Source organism: Muscardinus avellanarius, assembly GCF_963383645.1.
Source record: "Muscardinus avellanarius genome assembly, chromosome: 14".
NCBI classification, from domain to species: domain Eukaryota; kingdom Metazoa; phylum Chordata; class Mammalia; order Rodentia; family Gliridae; genus Muscardinus; species Muscardinus avellanarius.
In genome coordinates, this window is record NC_137800.1 from 90,714,156 (window position 1) to 90,733,761 (window position 19,606).

The window sequence follows — 19,606 nt, forward strand, 5'->3', positions numbered from 1 at the left end:
GCCGCAGCTGCCCTTGTGGGCGCTGCTGTGTCCAGTCACACCTGCTGCCCTCGCCAGGAGTCATCGCAGGCTTCGGCTGGTTAAGCACCGCACGGACATCTTTGCCCAGTCGCTGGCTGTGGCCGATTGTGGTTTGTGACTCGCCTCTGCAACCCCTCTCTCTCTTCTTTCCTGTTAGCATGTGGAGGGGGCCCAACGTGAACTGCGTGGACAGCACTGGCTACACCCCGCTGCACCATGCCGCTCTCAATGGCCACAGGTGAGCTGCCCACCCAGAGCCAGGCCCCAGGGCACCTTGGTTTGCTTCCCGAGAGGGAGGGTCGGCCTGGCAGTGGCCAGGGCAGAGAAAGCCCGCTGGAGTGATATGATATGGAGTGATATGGAAGCCTGGTTTCTCCTTCGGGGCCCTTCCCGCCCGCCTAGCCCCCAGGGAATCCCAGCCAGGGATTGAGCTTTGCCCTGCCTTTCCCTCCCTCCCCTCCCCTCCTTCCTTCCTCTCTTTCTTTTTTTATGGTACTAGGGATTGCACCCAGGGGCGTTTTTCTCTGAGCTACACTCCTAGCCCTTTTTATTTTATTTTATTTTAAAACAAGGTCTCATTAAGTTGCTGAGATCGGCCTCAGACCTGCAATCCACCTGTTGCAGCCTCCCAAGTACTGTTATAGGCACCTCCACATCCCACTAATTCTAAATTTTCTCTTTTCTTCTCCTTGCCCCCCAATGTTCCAGTATTATACAGTGATAAGAAGATCTAATTTGGAGCCAGGTATGGTGGCACATACCTGTGATCCCAGGTATTTGGGAGGCTGAGGCCGGAGGATCATAAGTGTGAAGCCAGCCTGGGCAATTTAGTGAGGCCTTGTCTCAAAATCAAATATAAAAAGGGTTGGGCTCAGTGGCACACTCCAGCTACTGGGGGAACTGAAGAAGGAAAATCAAAAGATCAAGGCCAACCTGGGAAACTTAGTGACATACTGTCTCAAAATTAAAAATGAAGCTGAGCGTGGTGGCACATGGTCATAATCCCAGTGCTTGGAAGGCTGAGACCGAGGATCCCAGTCTGAGGCCAGCCTTAGCAACTTAGGCCCTCCGCAACTTAGTGAGACCTTGCTTCAAAATAAAATAGGGCTAGGCGTGTAGCTCAGAGGTAGAATGCTCCTGGGTTCAATTCCCAGTAACACACACACACACACACACACACACACACACACACACACTTTGGGGCACTAGATGACTGGACTCTCTTGGGTAACTACCCTGGTGGACTGCTCAGGCTGGGCAGTCGTGGGAGGCGTGTCTCCTGCTACAGCAGTCCGTGCTGACTGCCCTCCGCCATTCCCTCGTCACAAGGCCCACCTGTAGATGATAAAATCCATCTTCTGGTGTGTTAAGTCAGCTGTTGCCACTGTGGCCTAGACACCTGGTAAGCACAGTCTGGAGGAGGAAGGGCTGACTCGCAGTGCAGGAAGTTCCTAAGGCCCATGGCTGGCCGGCTCCCAGGGAAGGTCATGGCGGCAGGGCTCAGTGGAGCACCGCTGCCCAGCCAGTGGCAGTCAGTGGACAGGCCAGGACAGCTAGAGTCCAGGAACAGGCCCCTGACCTGCTTCCACTGGCCACTCTACCTGCCCAGTTACCACGCACTCCACAGTCCAAACTAATCTCCAACTGGACGCACCCACTGAGGAGACTGTAGTGCTCCCGGCCGGCCGTTCACTGGCGCACTGCCCAGTGTGGGCTTGTTGTGGCCGTCCCACGCCACAGCCACGTTGGGGAGCACGCCCGGCACGCTGGCCTTTAAGCCCTCCAGTGGAGAGGGGCTGTCAGGAGCGGGTGGCGTTTGTGTGGCCGCCGCTCCTGGGGCATCTGTGAGGGCAGGAGAGGCCTCGAGGACAGGGCTTTGTCTCCCCGCAAGGGGGGCGCGGTGGGGCGGGGGCGCGGTGGGGGTGCTGGTGCTGAAGATTGGAGGGGGTTACATAGCAGGGCGGTGAAGACAGTTGAAGCAGCGCCTGTGGGAGGCGCAGTAGGTGGGTTCGTGGGAGGAGGTTATAGGAATCAGTAGATCTGCCTTCCTCCTTTGGTTCTGGAAACTGAACCCAGGGCCTCGCCCATGAACATGCCCTGCCTCATGTTAGGGATTTTGTGTTTTTTTGTTTTGTTTTGAGGAAGGAGTAGGCCCTCACCATTACAGGACTCTATACCTCTTGCCCAGTGTTCAGCCCAGCCTACCTGATTCCAGCATGCCCAAAGACATCGTGGTTACTTCCTTCACCATTAAACCTTTCTAAAACATATTGAACACAATCATGTCTTTTCTTAATTCTCTTAAAGCTAACTGAAACTGCACGGGTCCCCTCTCTCCTCCCACAGCAGTGGGAGAGCTGGAGCCAAGTAAAGCCAGACTCGCGCGGAGTAAAGCCATCCTCCTTGCAGACGCTGACCTTACTACGCGGAGGCCTCATGCACATGAGGATGATTACACACTTGTATTTACTTAATTAGCAGTGTCGCCAAGGAGAAAGCCAAGTCCCTCTTTTTGGAGCTATCAAACGATGCCATATGTGTCTGGCTTATGTTTGCATGTATGTGTGGTGCTGGGGATAGAACCCAGGGGCCTTCTACCTCAAGGCTGCACCCCCAGACCTAGTTACTTACTAATGGATTTATCATTTGGAAACAGTCTCACTAAATTGCAGGGAGCCTACGTTGTTGAGGCGGGCCTTGAACCTGCGATCCTTCTGTCTCAGTCTCCCAAGTCCTGATGACAAGTGTGCTTGTCATCAGGATGACAAGTGTGCGCCCCACGCCTGGCTCATAACTTTAGTCCTGCCCGCTCTCTGCTCCCACATCACTAAATAATCCGAACAAGGCAGTGGATGCTGGTATTTGTTTCTTTGGGCTACTTTTATATAAAAACTCTGTCCATGAATGCTGTTTACACAATCCCAGACTAGGAAACATGGTAAGGTTTAGACAAGGTTCAGACATTTTCAAAGTAGTGGAAAATGGATGGACTCTCGGGAACTGTGGCGGAGGCCCTGGGTTGGCCACGCAGCAGATCTGTGGAGCTCGTTGGGGGAGAGGGGCAGCCTGGTGCCTGCAGACCATAGGCCTGGCCGCAGGGAGGCGGCGGAGCCCCGCACGCTCCTGGCTGTGTTCTGCCTTCTGTTCTAGGGATGTGGTGGAGCTTCTGCTGAGGAATGACGCGCTGACCAACGTGGCTGACTCCAAGGGCTGTTACCCGCTGCACCTGGCGGCCTGGAAAGGAGACGCCCAGATAGTGCGCCTGCTCATCCACCAAGGCCCCTCGCACACCAGAGTGAACGAGCAGGTCGGGACGGGCTCCTCCCCCACTCAGCTGCACACCGGCTTCCTCTCGGGGACTCTCCGACTACCAGGATGCGATTTATATGCATTGGGCTCCTACAGATTTGGACTAGTACCACACCCGTACGCGATGTGTGTGCGCAAAGTCTAACATCATGCAAGTTCCTCAGAATTGTGCAGGGTCCATTTCAGAGGGCTGGGCTTGGCCGTCAGCTGCGCTTGTGCCGCCAACATGGCGGCGCAGCCGTCCCAGCGTGTCAGGACCGTGTGAGGCGTGTCCGTCACGAGCATCAGCGTGTGCTGGCTCTGAGCAAGAACTCACAAGTCAGGAGCGCGAGTCGAGGTCAGAGGTGATGCAGCAGAACGGAGAGCCTTCCACGATGCCCTCTGGTGGCGGCTTCAGAGCAAACCAAAGCCGCTGTGGTGGTGCAGGCTTGTAATCCCAGTACTTGGGAGGCTGAGACAGGAGGATCACAGGTTTGCAGTCAGCCTCAGCTATTTAGTGAGGCTCTCTGCAACTTAGACCCTGTTTCAAAAATAATAAATATAGGGCTGGGAGTATAGTTTGGAGGTAGACTGCCCCTGGGTTCAATCCCTAGTACTGCAAAAACAAACAAAAAAGCGAGCCAGGCACAGTGGTGCGCACCTATAATCCCAGTGACTCGGGAGGCGGAGACAGGAGAACCACAAGGTTCAAGGCCAGCCCAGGGGATTTATGGAGACCCTGTCTCAAACAAACAAACAAACAAAAAGATTTGGGGGCATAGTTCACTGGTGCCCCAGGACTTGATCCCTAGTACTGAAAGAAAGGAGTGAATGTACTTTGAAAAAATAGAGATAATTCTTAGAAAACAGGAAAGGCAGCATTCAAGAAAAAGTTGCTAGCTGGGCATGGTGGCGCTCACTTATAATCCCAGTAATTGGGAGGCTGAGACAAGAGGATTGAGGTTTGAAGACAGCCTCAGTTACTTAGGCCCTCCACAGATTAGTGAAATGTTGTTTCAAAATTAAAAAAAAAGAATAAAATATAGAAATAGGGGTGTAGCTTGGAGGTAGAATGCCCCTTGGGTACCATCCCCAGTACCAGGGAAAAAAAAAGAAAAATAGAATGCTTTATAGCAGATCTGGTTTTCCCTACCGAGCAAGCCACTCCCCTCTTCCACTCCAGCAAGCACTTCCTCATTCTTGGGATGAGGGAGACACTGCTTCCAATTAGTTTAGGACTTTTTTCCTAAGGACTTTGATGGAAGGGGACTAAGTTACTATAGGATAAAAAAAGACATGCTGGCAGCCTGTGAGCCAGGTCTGAGTAGGTTCCCAGTGAGATGTTGAGGGCAGGGCTTTGGCTCCAAGAAGGGCAGCTTCTCTCTGAGGCCCGGGGAAATGAGAGAGTGCAGATGCCTGGACGTGCAGGTCCCATGTGGCTGTTACTCAGCCTGCCTCTCCCCTGGGGACTGATTTTCTGGGAAGGTGAGCACCGTCCTACAAGATCCAGTGAGGAGGTTTGTCCCTAAGATTGGAACGAGAAGTGCCTCTTTACAACCAGAACGCAATTCTACCTCCTGACAAAAATGATCATTTCTCTTCTCTGGAGGAAATCTTGCCTATAACTAATATTCTTCAAGGCCGAAGAAACTGGTCACCCATGAAAGTCCTTCTCATTGAAGCAGTTCTCAGCAGCCGTTTCTAATCCTGGCTTTGCCCACGTTTGCCTGGAACGCAGCTGCTTGAATGGCAGAGCCACTTGAGTGTGCCGGCTTGCCCGCTCTCAGCATCCCCGTGGGCGGCGGGCGGGCGGGGCGCCGGCCCAGAGCCGAGTGTCTGGCAGCAGGTGGGTGGGGCAGATTGCTGCTTGCATGCCCTCTTGGGCCTGGGTAGTTACAAGAACCACATTGATTTATTTAAAAACCGTTAATGTGGTTCCGGTTGGACGCTTGAATGCAAGCAGGGTGAAGGGGCAAGGCCCTGGAGGTTGTCTTCCTGTCAGCTGCCTGTTTGGGAGTGTTGGCCCCTGGGGGGGGAGGGTGCTTTAATATTTCATCCATTTTACCATCACGCTTTCTTTTCCTCTCCTTTTTGTAGAATGGTCTTGAGATCAGAGAACTCAAAAAGTACGGGCCCTTTGACCCTTATATCAATGCCAAGGTGTGTACTGCCGCCCCTGCGCTCTGGTCCTCTGGCTCCTCTGCCGCACACTGACTGCCTCCTGCTTCAGCCATCTGCTTTGGGCTTGTCTGGGAATGGGAAGGTGCAGCTGCCACGGGATTGGGCTTTGTTTTTTAAACCCCTACTAATTCTGGGAAGGTTGGGAGCATCTGAAACAGCGGGAATAGGGGAGTGGAAGGGCCATCGCAAGTGCTTACTTTGCTATTGTGATTTCTAAAATCCTTTAAACTCAAAGAGAATGCAGTCAAACAGATGCGCTTACACTTAAATATGCACAGAAAATGATGAGACTGTACTCTGGCATAAAATTCTTCCTACAGTCTGCCTTCTGCATTTCTTCTGAGGGGACACTGATTTCCTCTCAGGCTGCAGCAGCCGGGTGGAGGGTCAGGGGAAAGGCACAGCTCACCAGGTGCCGTGGCACACCCCGTCAGCCCAGGGCTCCGGAGGCTGAGACAGGAGGATCGCAGGTTCAAGCACAGCCTTAGCAAGTAGTGAGATTGTCCTCAACCTAGTGAGACCCTGTTTCAGAATAAAAATAGGAGCTGGGCGTGGTGGCGCATGCTTGTAATCCCAGCATTCGGGAGACTGAGACCAGAGGATCATGGTTCGCGGACAGCCTCAGCTACCTAGTGAGGCCCTCTGCAACGCAGTGAGACCCGGTTTCAAGATAAAGAATAAAAAATAGGGCAGGGGGTGTAGCTCGGAGGTCAAATGCCTCTGGGTTTCATCTCCAGACGCACAATAAGTAAATAGATAAATATTAGAATAGGGCTGGGGGTGTAGCTCCGAGGTAGAATGTTCCTGGCTTCAATCCCCAGTACCAAAGAAATCGAGTAAAATAAAACTTGTTGTTGGCCGCCCTCCTCTCTTTCTTGGAGTTCGTGCTGAGGGCGCTGTGGAGGCTCGAGCTGCCTCAGCCAGCCTCTCGGACGTGCCTCCTCCTCTGCTTCGCACTTTTGGCCCAGGAAGGGCTCTGCAGCAGGAAGCCATAGCGGGCCGGCGGGCCCTGGGCTGGTGGCTGGACCACCTGGCTGACCTGGTTCTGAGGCCCTCAACGGCAGAGCAGAGCCGTCGGCGCGGGTGAGCTCACCTGCCGTGTGGAGCGTTGATCCAGAAGCCTGCTCTCTGGTGTGCTCTTCGAGGACATCTGTTGTCTGCTTCTCCACCCTGGCTGCTTTTGACCTGCACCGGGAAGGGAGGCAGAGGTGCTCCTGCCGGGTGGGGCAGGAGGCTGAGCTCGGTGCTTTTCCTCGAGGGACCAGGGCTGTCCTGGGAGGGCCCCGCAGGCATATTCTTCGGGCCTAGGTGTCCTGGTGAAGAGACAGTTCAGTGCCGTTTGGAGCACTCTGTAGTCTTGTTTTCAAGCGGGAAGCTGCTCCGTGGAAGGAGAGGGGGCAGAGCAGCAGCGTGGAGGCCTCGCGGGCCCCGGCTGCCCTGTCAGCCCCGTGAGCTCCAGGCTGCCACTCCGGATTTACTGACTTGAGGTTTCTTAATTTCTCTCAGCCTTGGTGTCTACTTCTTTAAAATGAGATGTTATCATCACCCACGATGTTGGGTTGTTTGGTAGTTTTATTCTGATAACACACATTAAACTCAAAAACAGTAACTGGTGATATTTGAGATTTTTTTTTTTTTTTTTTTTGCAGTACTGGAATTTGAACCCAGCGGCATTCTATGTCTAAGCTGCACCCCCAGCTTTATTTTTTATTCCTTATTTTGAAATAGGGTCTCACGAAGTTGCAGAGGGCCTGAGTAGCTGAGGCTGACCGCCAACCTGAGATCCTTCTTAGTCTCGCAAGTCCTGGGATTACAAGAGTGCGCCCCACGCCTGGCTCCTCACTTTTCAAAGCGTGTTAGTGTTGTATTTTTGAAATCTGTGTTCATGTTGCTCAGTCTAGCCAGGGTTTTGTGTGTGTGTGTGGGGGGTCCTTGAGGTATTGAGTTCCCTATCGGGTTCAGTAGCTTAGAAAGCTTTGATTAAGGGCATAGCTTAGATTTTCCAAAGTACACTTTCCTATCATTTAATTTTGTCCACATAAAAGAAAACTAGTCCAGCCGGGCGTGGTGGCGCACGCTTGTAATCCCCGCGCTTGGGAGGCTGAGACAAGAGGATCGCGTAGGTTCAAAGCCAGCCTCAGCTACCTAGTGAGGCTCTCAGCAACCTAGCGAGACTGTTTCCAAATAAAATAAAAATAGGTCTGGGAGTGTAGCCTGGAGGTAGAAGGCCCCTGGGTTCCATCCCCAGTACCACTAAAAAAAAAAAAAAAAAAAAAAAAGTCCAAATGTAACAAAAATATATTTCTGCTTTTGGAAATATTTCCCGTTGCTTTCCCCTCGTCCCGAAATGCAAGGGATTACAGGATAGACTGTTTGGGTGGCTCGGAGGAGACAGGCCCTGGTGGCACAGATTCCGGTCTACCCTCCCAGGCTTTGTCCTAACTCAGTGGGTTTTTACTGACCTGGCTGTGTCTCAGAAATGTTTTGCTAAATTGCATGCAAATTCTAAATCCTGTCAGGCACTGGTGAAAATTCTGCAGCCTGAGATGCCTGTCTGGGAACAGATGTGGTTTTCATGAGCTTTGATATTTCTCTTCAGCCTGGGCCTTTCCTTTTTCAGCAAGTCAGCACAAACTGGTCTGAATGTAAAATTATCCACAGTTCAGGTGGAACTGCAAAAATGGCTCGTATCCCCTTTGAAGCAATTTAACTTAATCTGGGTTTCATGAGATGATGTTCAGTCAAATTAGTTTCAGGGTTTTTCTGTCCACTGAAGGATTATTTGCAGTCTGAGAACTGGAAGGACATGGAATTTTATTTAGACCAATTGTTTCCAAATGTTCCCGAGCTGTTCTGGGTGCATCAGAATCACCTGAGAGGTTTCTTAAAACCTTTTTATTTTGATAAAAATTCCAATTTAAAGGCAGTTGTAACCGGGCAGCGCACGCTTGTAATTCCAGCATTCTGGTGGCTGAGACCAGAGGATCATGGTTTGCAGACAGCCTCAGCTACTTAGTGAGGCCCTTCGCAACTCAGTGAGACCCTGCTTCAAAAATAAAAATACAAAAAAATAGGGCTGGGAGTGTAGCTCGGAGGTAGAATGCCCCTGGGCTTCAGCCCCTGTGGTAAGATAATGCAGTGAAGCCCAGGCCTGTGATCCTGGGACCTGGGAGGCTGGCTGGTTTACACCAGCCCAGGCAACCTAGCCAGGCCCTCTGCAACCTAGTGAGACCCTGCTTCAAATGAAAAGTAAAGAAGGGCTGGGATGTAGTTCAGAGGTAAAATGCCCCCAAGTTCCATCCCCTGTCTGTCTGTCTGTCTCTCTCTCTCTCTCTCACACACACACACACACACACAAATGATGCAGTCAACTTATACTTCTTGTTATTCCAATTTTTGATATTTTACCCCATTTCATTTTTTATGCATATAAATTGTTGCTGTAGCCGGGCATGGTGGCACATGCTTGTAATCCCCGCGCTTGGGAGGCTGAGACAGGAGGATCGCGCGGGTTCGAAGCCAGCCTCAGCTGGCTTAAGAGACCCTGTTTATAAATGAAATATAAAATAGGTCTGGGAGTATAGCCCGGAGGTAGAAGGCCCCTGGGTTCCATCCCCAGTACCACCAAAATAAATAAATAAATTAATTGTTGCTGTAGCTGGTGATGAACCATTTGAGATTAAGCCATGGATATAATGGCATTTTAGTCCTCACTGCTTCAATTTAGTATTAATTCTTCAAGCTAAACCTCCTAAGAGCAAGGACATTGATTCATAAGACCACAACATAATTATCAAATTCAGAAAACTCAAGATCGATACAATATTGTTATGTAATAATAGGATCCATGTTCACTCTACCTCTGAACTATACCCCACTCGTTATTTTGTTTTGTTTTTGGGGGGTTTTTTTTGGTGGTGGTGGTTGTTTGTTGGTCCTGGGGATGGAACCCAGGGGCTTTCTACCTCCATGCTACACCTCCAGACCTACTTCATATTTTATTTGGAAACAGGGTCTCACTGAGTTGCTGAGAGCCTCACTAAGCTACTGAGGCTGGCTTCGAACCTGCGATCCTCCTGCCTTAGGCTCCCAAGTACTGGGATTACAAGTGTGCGCAACCGCGCCCGGCTCTTGATTTTTAATTTTGAAAGGGAGTATTGCTAAGTTTCTGAGGACCTCCCTAGGTTGCGGAGGCAGGCTTTGAACACGTGATCTTTCTCTTTCAGCCTCCCAAGTTCTAGGACTACACGCACCACCACTCTCCGCTCTGTGCTCACGTCTTGCCATTTGACCCCTATGATGTGCTTTAGAGGATTCTCTTTTTTCTGGTTTAGGATTCACTCTGAGATCATAGTATGGGACATTTCCTCAGTTTTTCTCTTCTTTCATGGCATTGACTTTGTGGTTTTTTTGTTTGTTTTTTGTGCTACTGGGGTGGAACCCAGGGGCTTTTCTACCTCCGGGCTACACTCCCCGACCTACTTTATATTTTATTTGGAAACAGGGTCCCGCTGAGTTGCTGAGCGCCTCACTCAGTAGCTGAGGCCGGCCTCGAGCCTGCGCGATCCTCCTGCCTCCGCCTCCCGAGCCGCCCGCTCGCGCCCACCACGCCCGGCTCGCTGCTGCCTGGGACCAGGGTCTTGCTTGTTGAGGAGAGGCCCACAGCCTTGCTGAGGCTGTCCTTGGACCGTGGGCCTCCTGTCTCAGCCTGTGGTTACACACACTGGGATTCAAGTAATCTGTGATTCTGGGATTTGTCATTTGTGCCTCTAAGCCCAGTTAGGTTCATTCATGATGATGGTGATGGATTGCTTAAGTAGTCGCCTATGGAATTGGTGAGCTCTGTGTGTGTGTGTGTGTGTGTGTGTGTGGCTCAAGATTGAACCCAAGGGTATTCTGTCACTGAGCTACATCCCACCCTGTTTTGTTTTTTACTTGGAAAGGGTTTTGCGGAGTTGCTGAGGCCTCACTGAGTTGCTGGCGATGGCTACGAGTCTTTGCTCGCAGCCTCCCAAGTACTGGGATTGAAGGTGTGTGCAGTACACCTGGCTTGGGAAACTTCATTCATTCATTTACTTACTGACTTATTTTGTGGTATTGGGGATGAACCCAGGGGCATTCTACCTCTGAGCTACATCCCCAGCCTATTTTTTATTTGGAAACAGGGTCTCACTGAGTTGCAGAGAGCCTCACTAAGTAGCTGAGGCTGGCCGAGAATCTGTGATCCTCCTGTCTCAGTCTCCCAAGTCCTGGGATTGCAAGCTGTACCACCACGCCCGGCTCGATACGCTTTTTAGTGACAGTTTTCTTGTCTGAGGTCTTTCCTTTTTTCTTTTCTTTTTTTTTTTTTTTGTTTTGTTTTGTTTTGTTTTGTTGTTATTGTTGCTGTATTGGAGATTGAACCTGGGGCATTTTACCTCTGAGCTACACCTCCTACCCCTTATTTTATTTAATTTTAATTTAATTTTTTGCCATACCAGGGATGGAATTCGGGGGCTTTGTATCTCTGAGCTACACCCCCAGCCCTATTTTTTAGTCTTCTTATTTTTGAAACAGGGTCTCACTGGGTTGCAAAGGGCCTCGCTGAGTTCAGGCTGATGCTGTCTGCTCATCGCAATCCTCTGGTCGCAGCCTCCCGAATGCTGGGGTGACAAGTGTGCCCACCACGCCCAACTGTAGTCCTTTTTATATTTAATCTTGAAATAGAGTGTCACTAAATTGCTAAGGCTGGCCTCAAACTTTGGAGCCTTCTGTCTTATCCTCCCAAGTCTTGGGATTCCAGGCATGTGCCACCGTGCCTGGCTTCAGTCTCTTGTTTGTTTGACATCTGCCTTCCTAAACCTTCCATCTTATGGTGAAAGTTTCACTTTTCAGTGTTACAGAGTTAGGAGAATTAAATACTAAGAGTAAGTCTAACTTTTCCATTTCTTTGAACAATGGGCACGTTCTGCCGTTTCCTCCACATCGTCTCAGCCCAGCAGACACGTCATTTTCTTCCGTCCGCGTGAAGAGCCGTTGCCACCTCGCTGTGGAGCTGGGGCCCGGGTGTGGCCTGCGTGGGCCTCATCGGCAGGGGACAGGTGTGCCCGCAGGCTGCACCGAGACAGGACACGGTGGTCCTGATGTAGCCCCAAGAGGAGGAGGCTGGGAGAGTGTCCGAGTTTCCACTGCTCGCAGCCTCTGAATTCATCTAAGGGATTCACAGCTGAGCAGAGTACACACAGGCCCTTTTGTTCTTCCCCTGAAGGACTGAGCAAGCGGGGAAGGTGATGGCGTCTCGTGGTGGGGAGGGATGGAGAGCCCGCGAAGACTTTGGGAGCACTGGGGTGCCCCCCAATGGAGCACTGTGGTGTCACTAGACAGGTGTGGAAGGGAAGCATGCTCGGTGAGCACTGTCTGTGCCTCTCCTTGGAATCTCTCGTCTCCTTTGGTCCTTGATGCAGCGCGCGCGCGTGTGTGTGTGTGTGTGTGTGTGTGTGTGTGTGTGTGTGTGTGTGTGTGTGTTTTACTGGGGATTCAACCCAACCCAGGGGCATTCCACCTCCAGGCCACATCTCCAGCCCCGGCTTGTGTTTTATTTTGAAATAGAGTCTCACCAGGCTGCAGAGGCTGACCTCAGATCTGCAGTCCTCATGCCTCCGGCCCTCAAGTTACAGGTGTGCGCCACCATGCCCGGCAACACTTGATGGTTTCTTGGCCTGAGTTGTCAGGTTCAGGGGAACCCTGATAAGAGGTCACTGATGGCGCATGGTCAGTGGTAGAGAGATGTGGTCAGCACAGACTACCCAAGGGAACTGTAATGAGCAAACAAAGTCTAGCAAGATTGGACCACACTAAGATGCTTCCCACCTGTGAAAATGAGCATGGCTTTCTGCAGAGGTACTAAACCGTTTCTAACATGAAGCAGGGAATTTCCCAGTTATGGCCAAGATTTTTGTTTGTTTGTTGTTTTTTGTTTTGTTTTGGTGCTGGGGATGGAACCCAGGAACATTCTACCTCTGAGCTATACCCCAGCCCTAATTTATTTAATTCTTTGTGTGTGTGTGTGTGTGTCTGAAGATGGAACCCAGGGGCATTTGACCTCCAAGCTACACCCCCTGCCCTATCTTTTTATTCTTTATTTTGAAACAGGGTCTCACTGAGTTGCAGAGGCCCTCACAATGTAGCCAAGGCTGTCCGTGAACCGCGATCCTCTGGTCTCAGCCTCCCGAATGCTGGGATTACAAGTGTGCACAACACGCCCGGCTCCAAGATATTTTAAAACCTTTTTTATTTTTAATTTTAATTTTTTGGCTTTCCCTATGTTTCAAACCCAGGCTAATCTAAAACTCATGGTCCTCCCTCCTTGGCCTCCCTAGTAGCTGTGATTGCAGGCGTGCGCCATCACACGCGGCATGAATAAGGTTCTGCCATAAGCAGCACAGCTTTGTGACAGTAGCCTTTATTCTTGCAAAAATAAAAAAAATTAAAAAAGGCTGAGCATGGTGGCCCGTGCCTGTCATCCTAGTACCTGGAGGCTGAGAAAGGAGGACCGCGGGTTCGTGTTTCCAGATAAAAAATAAGATAGGGCTGGGGGTGTAGGTCAAAGGTAGAATGCCCCTGGGCTCCAGCTCCAGCTCCACAAAAAACAAGCAAGAAAACAAAGCCACAAATACATAATAAATAAACGCCTCCACCACTGAGCCGCGCTCCCAGTCCGCGGTGTTCCTCTCCTTGCTGGAGAGGTTAGATTGGGTATTTCTTTAGTGCCTAGTGTCATCCTGTTTATGAAATCGGGCAAATTATTCTAGGTGTTAGGAGATAACTTGAATATAAGAGACGTACGGTACCAGTTGCTCACGGCAGCAGTTTTCCTGGATTAGGATTTTCATAGAATAAGCTGGCTCTTGGCCCTAGCGCCCTGTAATCTTGACGTGTGAAAGCCCGCTTGCACTTGTGTGTCCACTGTGGAAAGCGCCGGTGAGCTTTGCTGGCGCGGCACGGCGTCACCAGGAGGCAGCTCCAGGTCAGGGGGGAGCCAGGCCAGAACCCAACACAAACGGGCGTCCACGTGGTGGGTGTGTGGGGCCCGGGGGCTGTGAGCTTCGCACAGCGCTCTCCCTGGGTGCGCCCGCGCAGGTGGGTTTGTGTGCACGCCCTCACCATGTGCTCCTGCAGCCACCCCTTCCGGTCTTCTCCCATTCTCAAAGTCTTTGCCGTCAGTGACCCGCCGGGGCCTCGCTCCCAGCGCTCTCTGCCTCTCTGACATGTTGGCGCAGCTAGGGAAGCAGCCGCGGGTTAAGGGCATGCGCTTTCGCTGACTGCTCACCTGTCGCTTCTCGGCTCATCAGGAGGATCGAAGCAGTTGACCCTCCAGCAGGAGAGGTGCACGGGATTGAGCCCTGAAGCCGGGCCTCCCGGAGCGGCAGAGGCCTGCTGGGGACATCGGGAGCCACAGCGGCTGTGGGAAAAGCAGTTCATTAGTGCTTCTCACACCTGAGGCCTTGAGACTGTTTCTGGTCTAATCATATGTTGTCAGCATCCTAAAAGACTGCGGCGGAGGTGGGGGGCTCAGGTTGTAGCTCAGTGGTAGAACTCTCGGCTACCTGGTCCCTGGGTCCATCACTAACACACAAAAAATTGCAATGACTAATATTTTGCCTCTGACAGTTGATAGGGCACAAAGTTCTTCATTTTATCCCATACTCTTATGATTACTGTGAAGCAAAATTGGCATTACAGGGCCAGGGGCTGGGAATTTGAATTGATGGCAATATTACGTTTGAATATTGTGCACCTCTCACGGCACACGTCCCGATCTGACTCTCTTTCTACCTAAGAGGCCCTTCCCTGGTCTGGCTTCTCTGTTAATGAACAGATTCTGCACACATTGGCCAGTGCAGCCTCAGAGCCCCATGTCCCTCTGCCGCGGAGCCAGAGCCGCGGCCTCACTGCCCTGGGAGTGGCCGCTGGCTGACCCCCGAGAGCGGTGTTTGTCCTCAGCTGTGTTCCTTTAATTGTTGGCTGATTGATTTGCATGCAGAAGCTACCAGATGACCAACTCTAAGCATGGGTGAAAGACACGGACAGTTAGCAGATCAGGAATTAGCACCACTGAGTTGACCAGGACAGATTGTAAGTTGTAAAAGCAGCCGAAATTTAACAGGAGACAATAGCAGCGGCATGCCACGGCGTCAGGGTTCTGCTGGTGCCGGCCACAGGCCCCGTTCCCTCCCCGGTGCGTCCTGCACGGCCCACGCGCACCTGCCCGTGTGTGGGGTGGTGCTCCCTCTCCGGGCACAGGGAGAGGACGGGGCCGCTGGAGCCCTCGATGCTGCCCCCACGTGTCCCCACGCACGCCGCTGCTGCTCTCATTTAAATTTCGGCGGCCTCCGTGCGGCTGTCACGGCCACCTCCTGACGCGCTGTGCTTGTTCACCCGTCAGAACAACGATAACGAGACGGCCCTGCACTGTGCGGCCCAGTACGGCCACGCGGAGGTGGTGAGGGTGCTGCTGGAGGAGCTCACGGACCCCACCATGCGCAACAACAAGTCCGAGACGCCGCTGGACCTGGCGGCGCTCTACGGGCGGCTGGAGGTGGTGAAGATGCTGCTGAACGCGCACCCCAACCTCCTGGGCTGCAACACCAAGAAGCACACCCCTCTGCACCTGGCGGCGCGCAACGGCCACAAGGCGGTGGTGCAGGTCCTGCTGGACGCCGGCATGGACAGCAACCACCAGGTAGGGCGTGGCCGAACGCGAGCCGGGCTGCCGGGCTGCGTGCTTGCGTGGCACGCGCCACGCCCGTCCCTGTGCTTCTGTGTGCTGACGTGTTTCGGTGTGAAACTGTGGACCAAGGAGCTCCCGGATGGAGTCCGTGGTTTTCTTGTTTCTTTTCGGGGGGTGAGATGCCTTTAAACCCTGAAAAGACCTGCTTAGGGCCGTCAAAACCAGAAAGGCTGCATTCCCTTGCTGCACAGTTGTCCCCACGGCCACCGCGCACTGCCTGGGAGCCCTCGCCTCGCCCTTGCGTGCTGGCTGCCCTCCTCAGTGCGGCCTTGGCCAGTGCACGCGGGCAGCGTGGCGTTTGCCCTGCGCTTAATTCTTGGCTCCTTCTCTCCAGGAAGGTCGCGCTTGGGCGTTGAGGCCGGCCGAGGCGCAGAGGGCCTCTCTGTGTAGCCTGAGCTCAGGGTCCTGCAATCCCCGCCAGGAAGCCGCGAGTGCAGCGGGCCGTGGAGTGCGTCCTTTGCTCCTGCCCCTGTGTCACCAGCCGTTCTGACGGCCCTGCTCTGCGCTCTCGTTTGCTTTCCAGACGGAGACGGGCAGTGCTTTGCATGAGGCCGCTTTGTTTGGCAAGACCGATGTGGTGCAAATCCTGCTGGCTGCAGGTGAGAGGTCGGCAGTGCTCTGGTCTGCACCGCATGCCAGGGGATCGTTGTCCCTAGCCTCCCCCAGGGCATTTCCGCTGGCTGCATCGGAATCCGGTGTGTGTGTCTCTGCTGGCGTGGGAAGTGTGTGAATGATTCCGGAATTGTCGAGTGGCTGTGAATGCGAAGCGTTGGTCCTGCTGCTTGGGAGCCGCAGGTGTCCTGTGCATCTGAGCTTCCTCGAAGCTGGCTGAGTAAGTGCCCACTGCCCTGGCCCGCCCGGTGCCTTCCTAGGAATCGACGTCAGCATCAAGGACAGCCACGGGCTGACCGCCCTGGACACCGTCCGCGAGCTGCCTTCTCTAAAGAGCCAGCAGATCGCCGCGCTCATTGAAGGTGCGGCGTGCGGGGGACCCCGGGCCGCGGCCCCGCCGCGTCTGGACTCTGCGGCCTGCTTCCTCATGTCCTTTAATTGTTCCATACAGATCACATGACCGGAAAAAGAAGTGCAAAAGAGGCCGAGCAGACCTCCGCGGGCCCGCCGCCTCCACCCCCCAGCGTGGACGCCGCGGCGCAGAAGTCTCAGGGTGAGGGAACCCTCTGTCTGGAAGTGAGCTGAGCATTCTTGGGCAGGGTGGACAGCGGCGTGGCAGCGCCGTGTGGGGTGGCGGGTGCTCACGACATGCATATTTTGCTCGGTTTTCCCACCCACCACGTGAAGTTCTGTGGGACACCCTGCTTTCACGGTCGGCTCCGGCTGGGCCGTTGGCGGGGGCCCCTCGAGAGGAATCCAGATCTCAGCGTAGCTGCTGCTTTAACACATGCTCTACGCGCCTCCTTCATGCCTGGCCCTCAGTAAATATTTAATAAGTGGCTGCTGGTGGGTGGGTGTGGAGATGGCGGGTTTTGGCAGCAGTTCATTGGCCCGGCGTAGGCAGCTCCATCTGTCCATCGTTAGCCAGGATCCCTTTTCAGACTTACTGAACAGCCTTCTGGATCCTTGGTGTGATGAGCGGCAGACAAACTAGAGTCCGACAGACACCTCCTAAACACGAATGTAATGAAGAAAGCTAGAGAAACAACACAGCTAACAGGGAAAACGGGCCGGGCCCTGGGAGGAGAGCAGGGGTAGAGGATAACAGGGAGCCAGATGTGGCGCACACCTGTAATCCCAGTAGTTGGGAGGCTGAGACAGGAGGACACAGGTTTGAGGCCAGTCTCAGCGAGTAGTGAGACACATCAACCCGGCGAGACCCTTTGAAAAATCACAAGGTCTGGTGGTGTAGCTTGGGGGCAGGGTGCCGTTGAATTCAATCCCTACTACCACGTTAAAAAAAAGAAAAAAGCTTAGCGGTAGAATGCCTTTAAATTTACTTCCTAGTACCACATTAAAAAAAAAAAAAAGTTAGTGAGTGCCCAGCCCATCTCCACTGTTGGCCCCTGACTCCCTTCCTGCCACACCCTCCCCTGGCCCCAGAGCCTGCTGGTAACGGGATTAGCCATTCACTAAGCTCCCAGCTTTCAAGGGCTTCACGTCTGGTTCCGACTGTGTAAGCCACAGGAGAGGCCGTCTCTGACAGGCACGGTGTTGGGTCTCTCGGGCTGGGCAGGCGGGCAGGCGGGTCTGGGCTGCGCGGTGCCCCCCAGCCCCGCCAGAGGCCTAGCTCTCTGTCTTGCCTGAGCACGTGGATCTATTGGTTGTTTAGAGGATTGCTTGAGGTTTCAGTTACACTGTCCTATGTCTTGGGGGCTAGGTTGATGCCGTCACAGTTCTGAGATGTTTGGAGCTTTTACCTTGGGAGGGCTCCCTTGTGGACGCTGTGGGGCTTTCCCGGATCCTTATGATGCTGGGACTATGCCTGGGGCTGTGTGCGTGGAGCGCCCTCGCCCTGAGCTGCACCCAGCCTCTCCACACTGATTTGGGAAAGCCTGCTTAGATACCAGGGTATCAGAAGCAGCTGAAAGTTTGCTCATTCCTGCCCCAGCCAAGGGGCCTTTCCTGCTGCGAGCCAGCGTTCATCAAGTCCGGGTCCTGAGGAGGCTTTGCGTTGCCTGGTGGCTAGACGCTGACTGCCTTCCTACTGACTCGGCCCTCTGCCCTCTCCAGGGGACGTGGAGAAAGCTGCGGCGGAGCTGCTCCTCGACGTGGAGGCCAGGGCCGAGGAGGAGGGTCCCTACGAGGCGCTGTACAACGCCGTGTCCTGCCACTCCCTGGACAGCACGGCCAGCGGGCGCTCGTCCGACCGAGACTCAGTGAACAAGGAGGCCGAGGCAGCGGGCAGAGCCGCGGGCGTGAGGCCGGTACGTGCGCGGCTTCCCTCCTGCCTCGTGGTGCCCCTTTCGCTTGCCCTCTAGGGCCTCTTTTGGGCGTGGCAGCTTCTGCATTCCTCAGGATCGCAGCCAGGCTTGGTCACGCCCTGTCTCGATTAGCTTATGCGTCCTGTTTTATGCAGTTGTGGCGTCTGCAGCCGCCGAGGTCTCAGGATGAGAACGCCGCGCTGTTCTTCCTCAGGGTCCACCCTGCTTGGCACGGCCTCCTCGCCTGACCCTTGGTTTAGTTCTAGTCCTGTGCGGGCTCTTGAGCCCCTGGCCCTCCCTCCGCAGGGCATGCTCAGCCTGGTGGGGGCAGCGCTCCGCGCTCCTGCGTGGCGCCCACCCATCAGCAGCCCCACCGGGAGGCCTGCTCGCACCCTTGCTGCCGTAGAGGCCGCTCTTGGTGGGCATCCGGCTGTGGCCATGGCGGCGCTCCTGCGGCTGCTGGGTGGCCTGGGGGCTTTGCAGGTGAGCTCTGGCAGTGGCCTGATGTTCCTTGGAGCCTTTTCCTTTGGGGCTCCTGACCCTGCCCTGAAACAGCCCCAGCATCTCTGTGTGGATGCTGGAGGCCCCTGAGGCTCAGGGGAAGCTGAGGCGTGCTCTGAGCAGCACGGGCGGGGGTCCTGGACCCAGCTTGGCCTCTCACTTCTCCTGTTGGACCCAAATGACCTGAGCAAGCCCCTCTGTGGAAAAGGCTTTATGTTAAATGGTGCCTGTGGGGGGCGGCCGTTAGGGGGCGCTGGAGCCTTTGGAGAAGCCTCGCAGGGCTGTTGCCGCTCCTGTGGGCGGCTGCAGGCTCTTTGTTCCATCCCACGCGGCGACCAGCCTCCCCACCTGGCCAGGAGAAGCTGGTGCGCCCCGAGGTGCGCGCTGCTGTTTTGGCGGGCTTGGCGGGACTGTCCTGCCTGCCTGGGCGGTGCGCTGGGGCCAGGGATGCTCTTGATCAGCACCGCAGGATGTGTAGAACTCCTGCTGCCCTAGAGGGTCTCCGGGGCACTTCTGCCTCCTCTCTCTGCCGCCGATGAGCACAGCTAACACCAAAGACTTCCTTTTGTTTTTTTTACTCTCTTTAAGCCCTGGGAAGACTTCCAGGTGGGCCCTTTCTGTCGTGTTTCGATTTGCTTTTCTCAGCCACACACGTCCCAAGTTGGGTTTGCTGGCAGGGAAGTGGGCCCGCACTTTTTGCTGTCATTTCCTACACGATGGCGCTGGACCAGACGTGTTCCCAACGTCCAGAGCAGAGAAGGCGGGGAATAGGACAGAATGGAAATCTGACCCAAACAGCTTTGTTGGGCTTAAAAACCCAGCCTGAGCCCGGGCGTGGTGGCGCACACTTGTAATCCCAGCATTCGGGAGGCTGAGACAGGAGGGTCATGGTTCGCGGACAGCCTCAGCTACTTAGTGAGGCCTCTGCAACTCAGTGAGATCCTGTTTCAAAATAAAGAATAAGAAATAG

At 53.9% G+C, this 19,606-nt stretch overlaps 1 protein-coding gene across 2 annotated transcripts in view; it reads left to right on the top strand.

The window, feature by feature from the left end:
- ANKS1A (ankyrin repeat and sterile alpha motif domain containing 1A) overlaps nt 1-19,606 on the top strand; it is a gene marked incomplete at both ends in the record, with an annotated part of 134,613 nt that overhangs the window by 62,485 nt on the left and 52,522 nt on the right. Inside the window, 8 exons of one of the 2 annotated variants that reach the window (XM_080710033.1) lie at nt 179-259; nt 3,172-3,328; nt 5,407-5,469; nt 14,915-15,211; nt 15,783-15,858; nt 16,132-16,233; nt 16,323-16,424; nt 17,945-18,138. In XM_080710033.1, coding sequence (XP_080566159.1) covers nt 179-259; nt 3,172-3,328; nt 5,407-5,469; nt 14,915-15,211; nt 15,783-15,858; nt 16,132-16,233; nt 16,323-16,424; nt 17,945-18,138 — 1,072 coding nt within the window. The remainder of the gene's footprint in view (nt 1-178; nt 260-3,171; nt 3,329-5,406; nt 5,470-14,914; nt 15,212-15,782; nt 15,859-16,131; nt 16,234-16,322; nt 16,425-17,944; nt 18,139-19,606) is intronic. The other variant, XM_080710034.1, reaches the window with a different exon arrangement.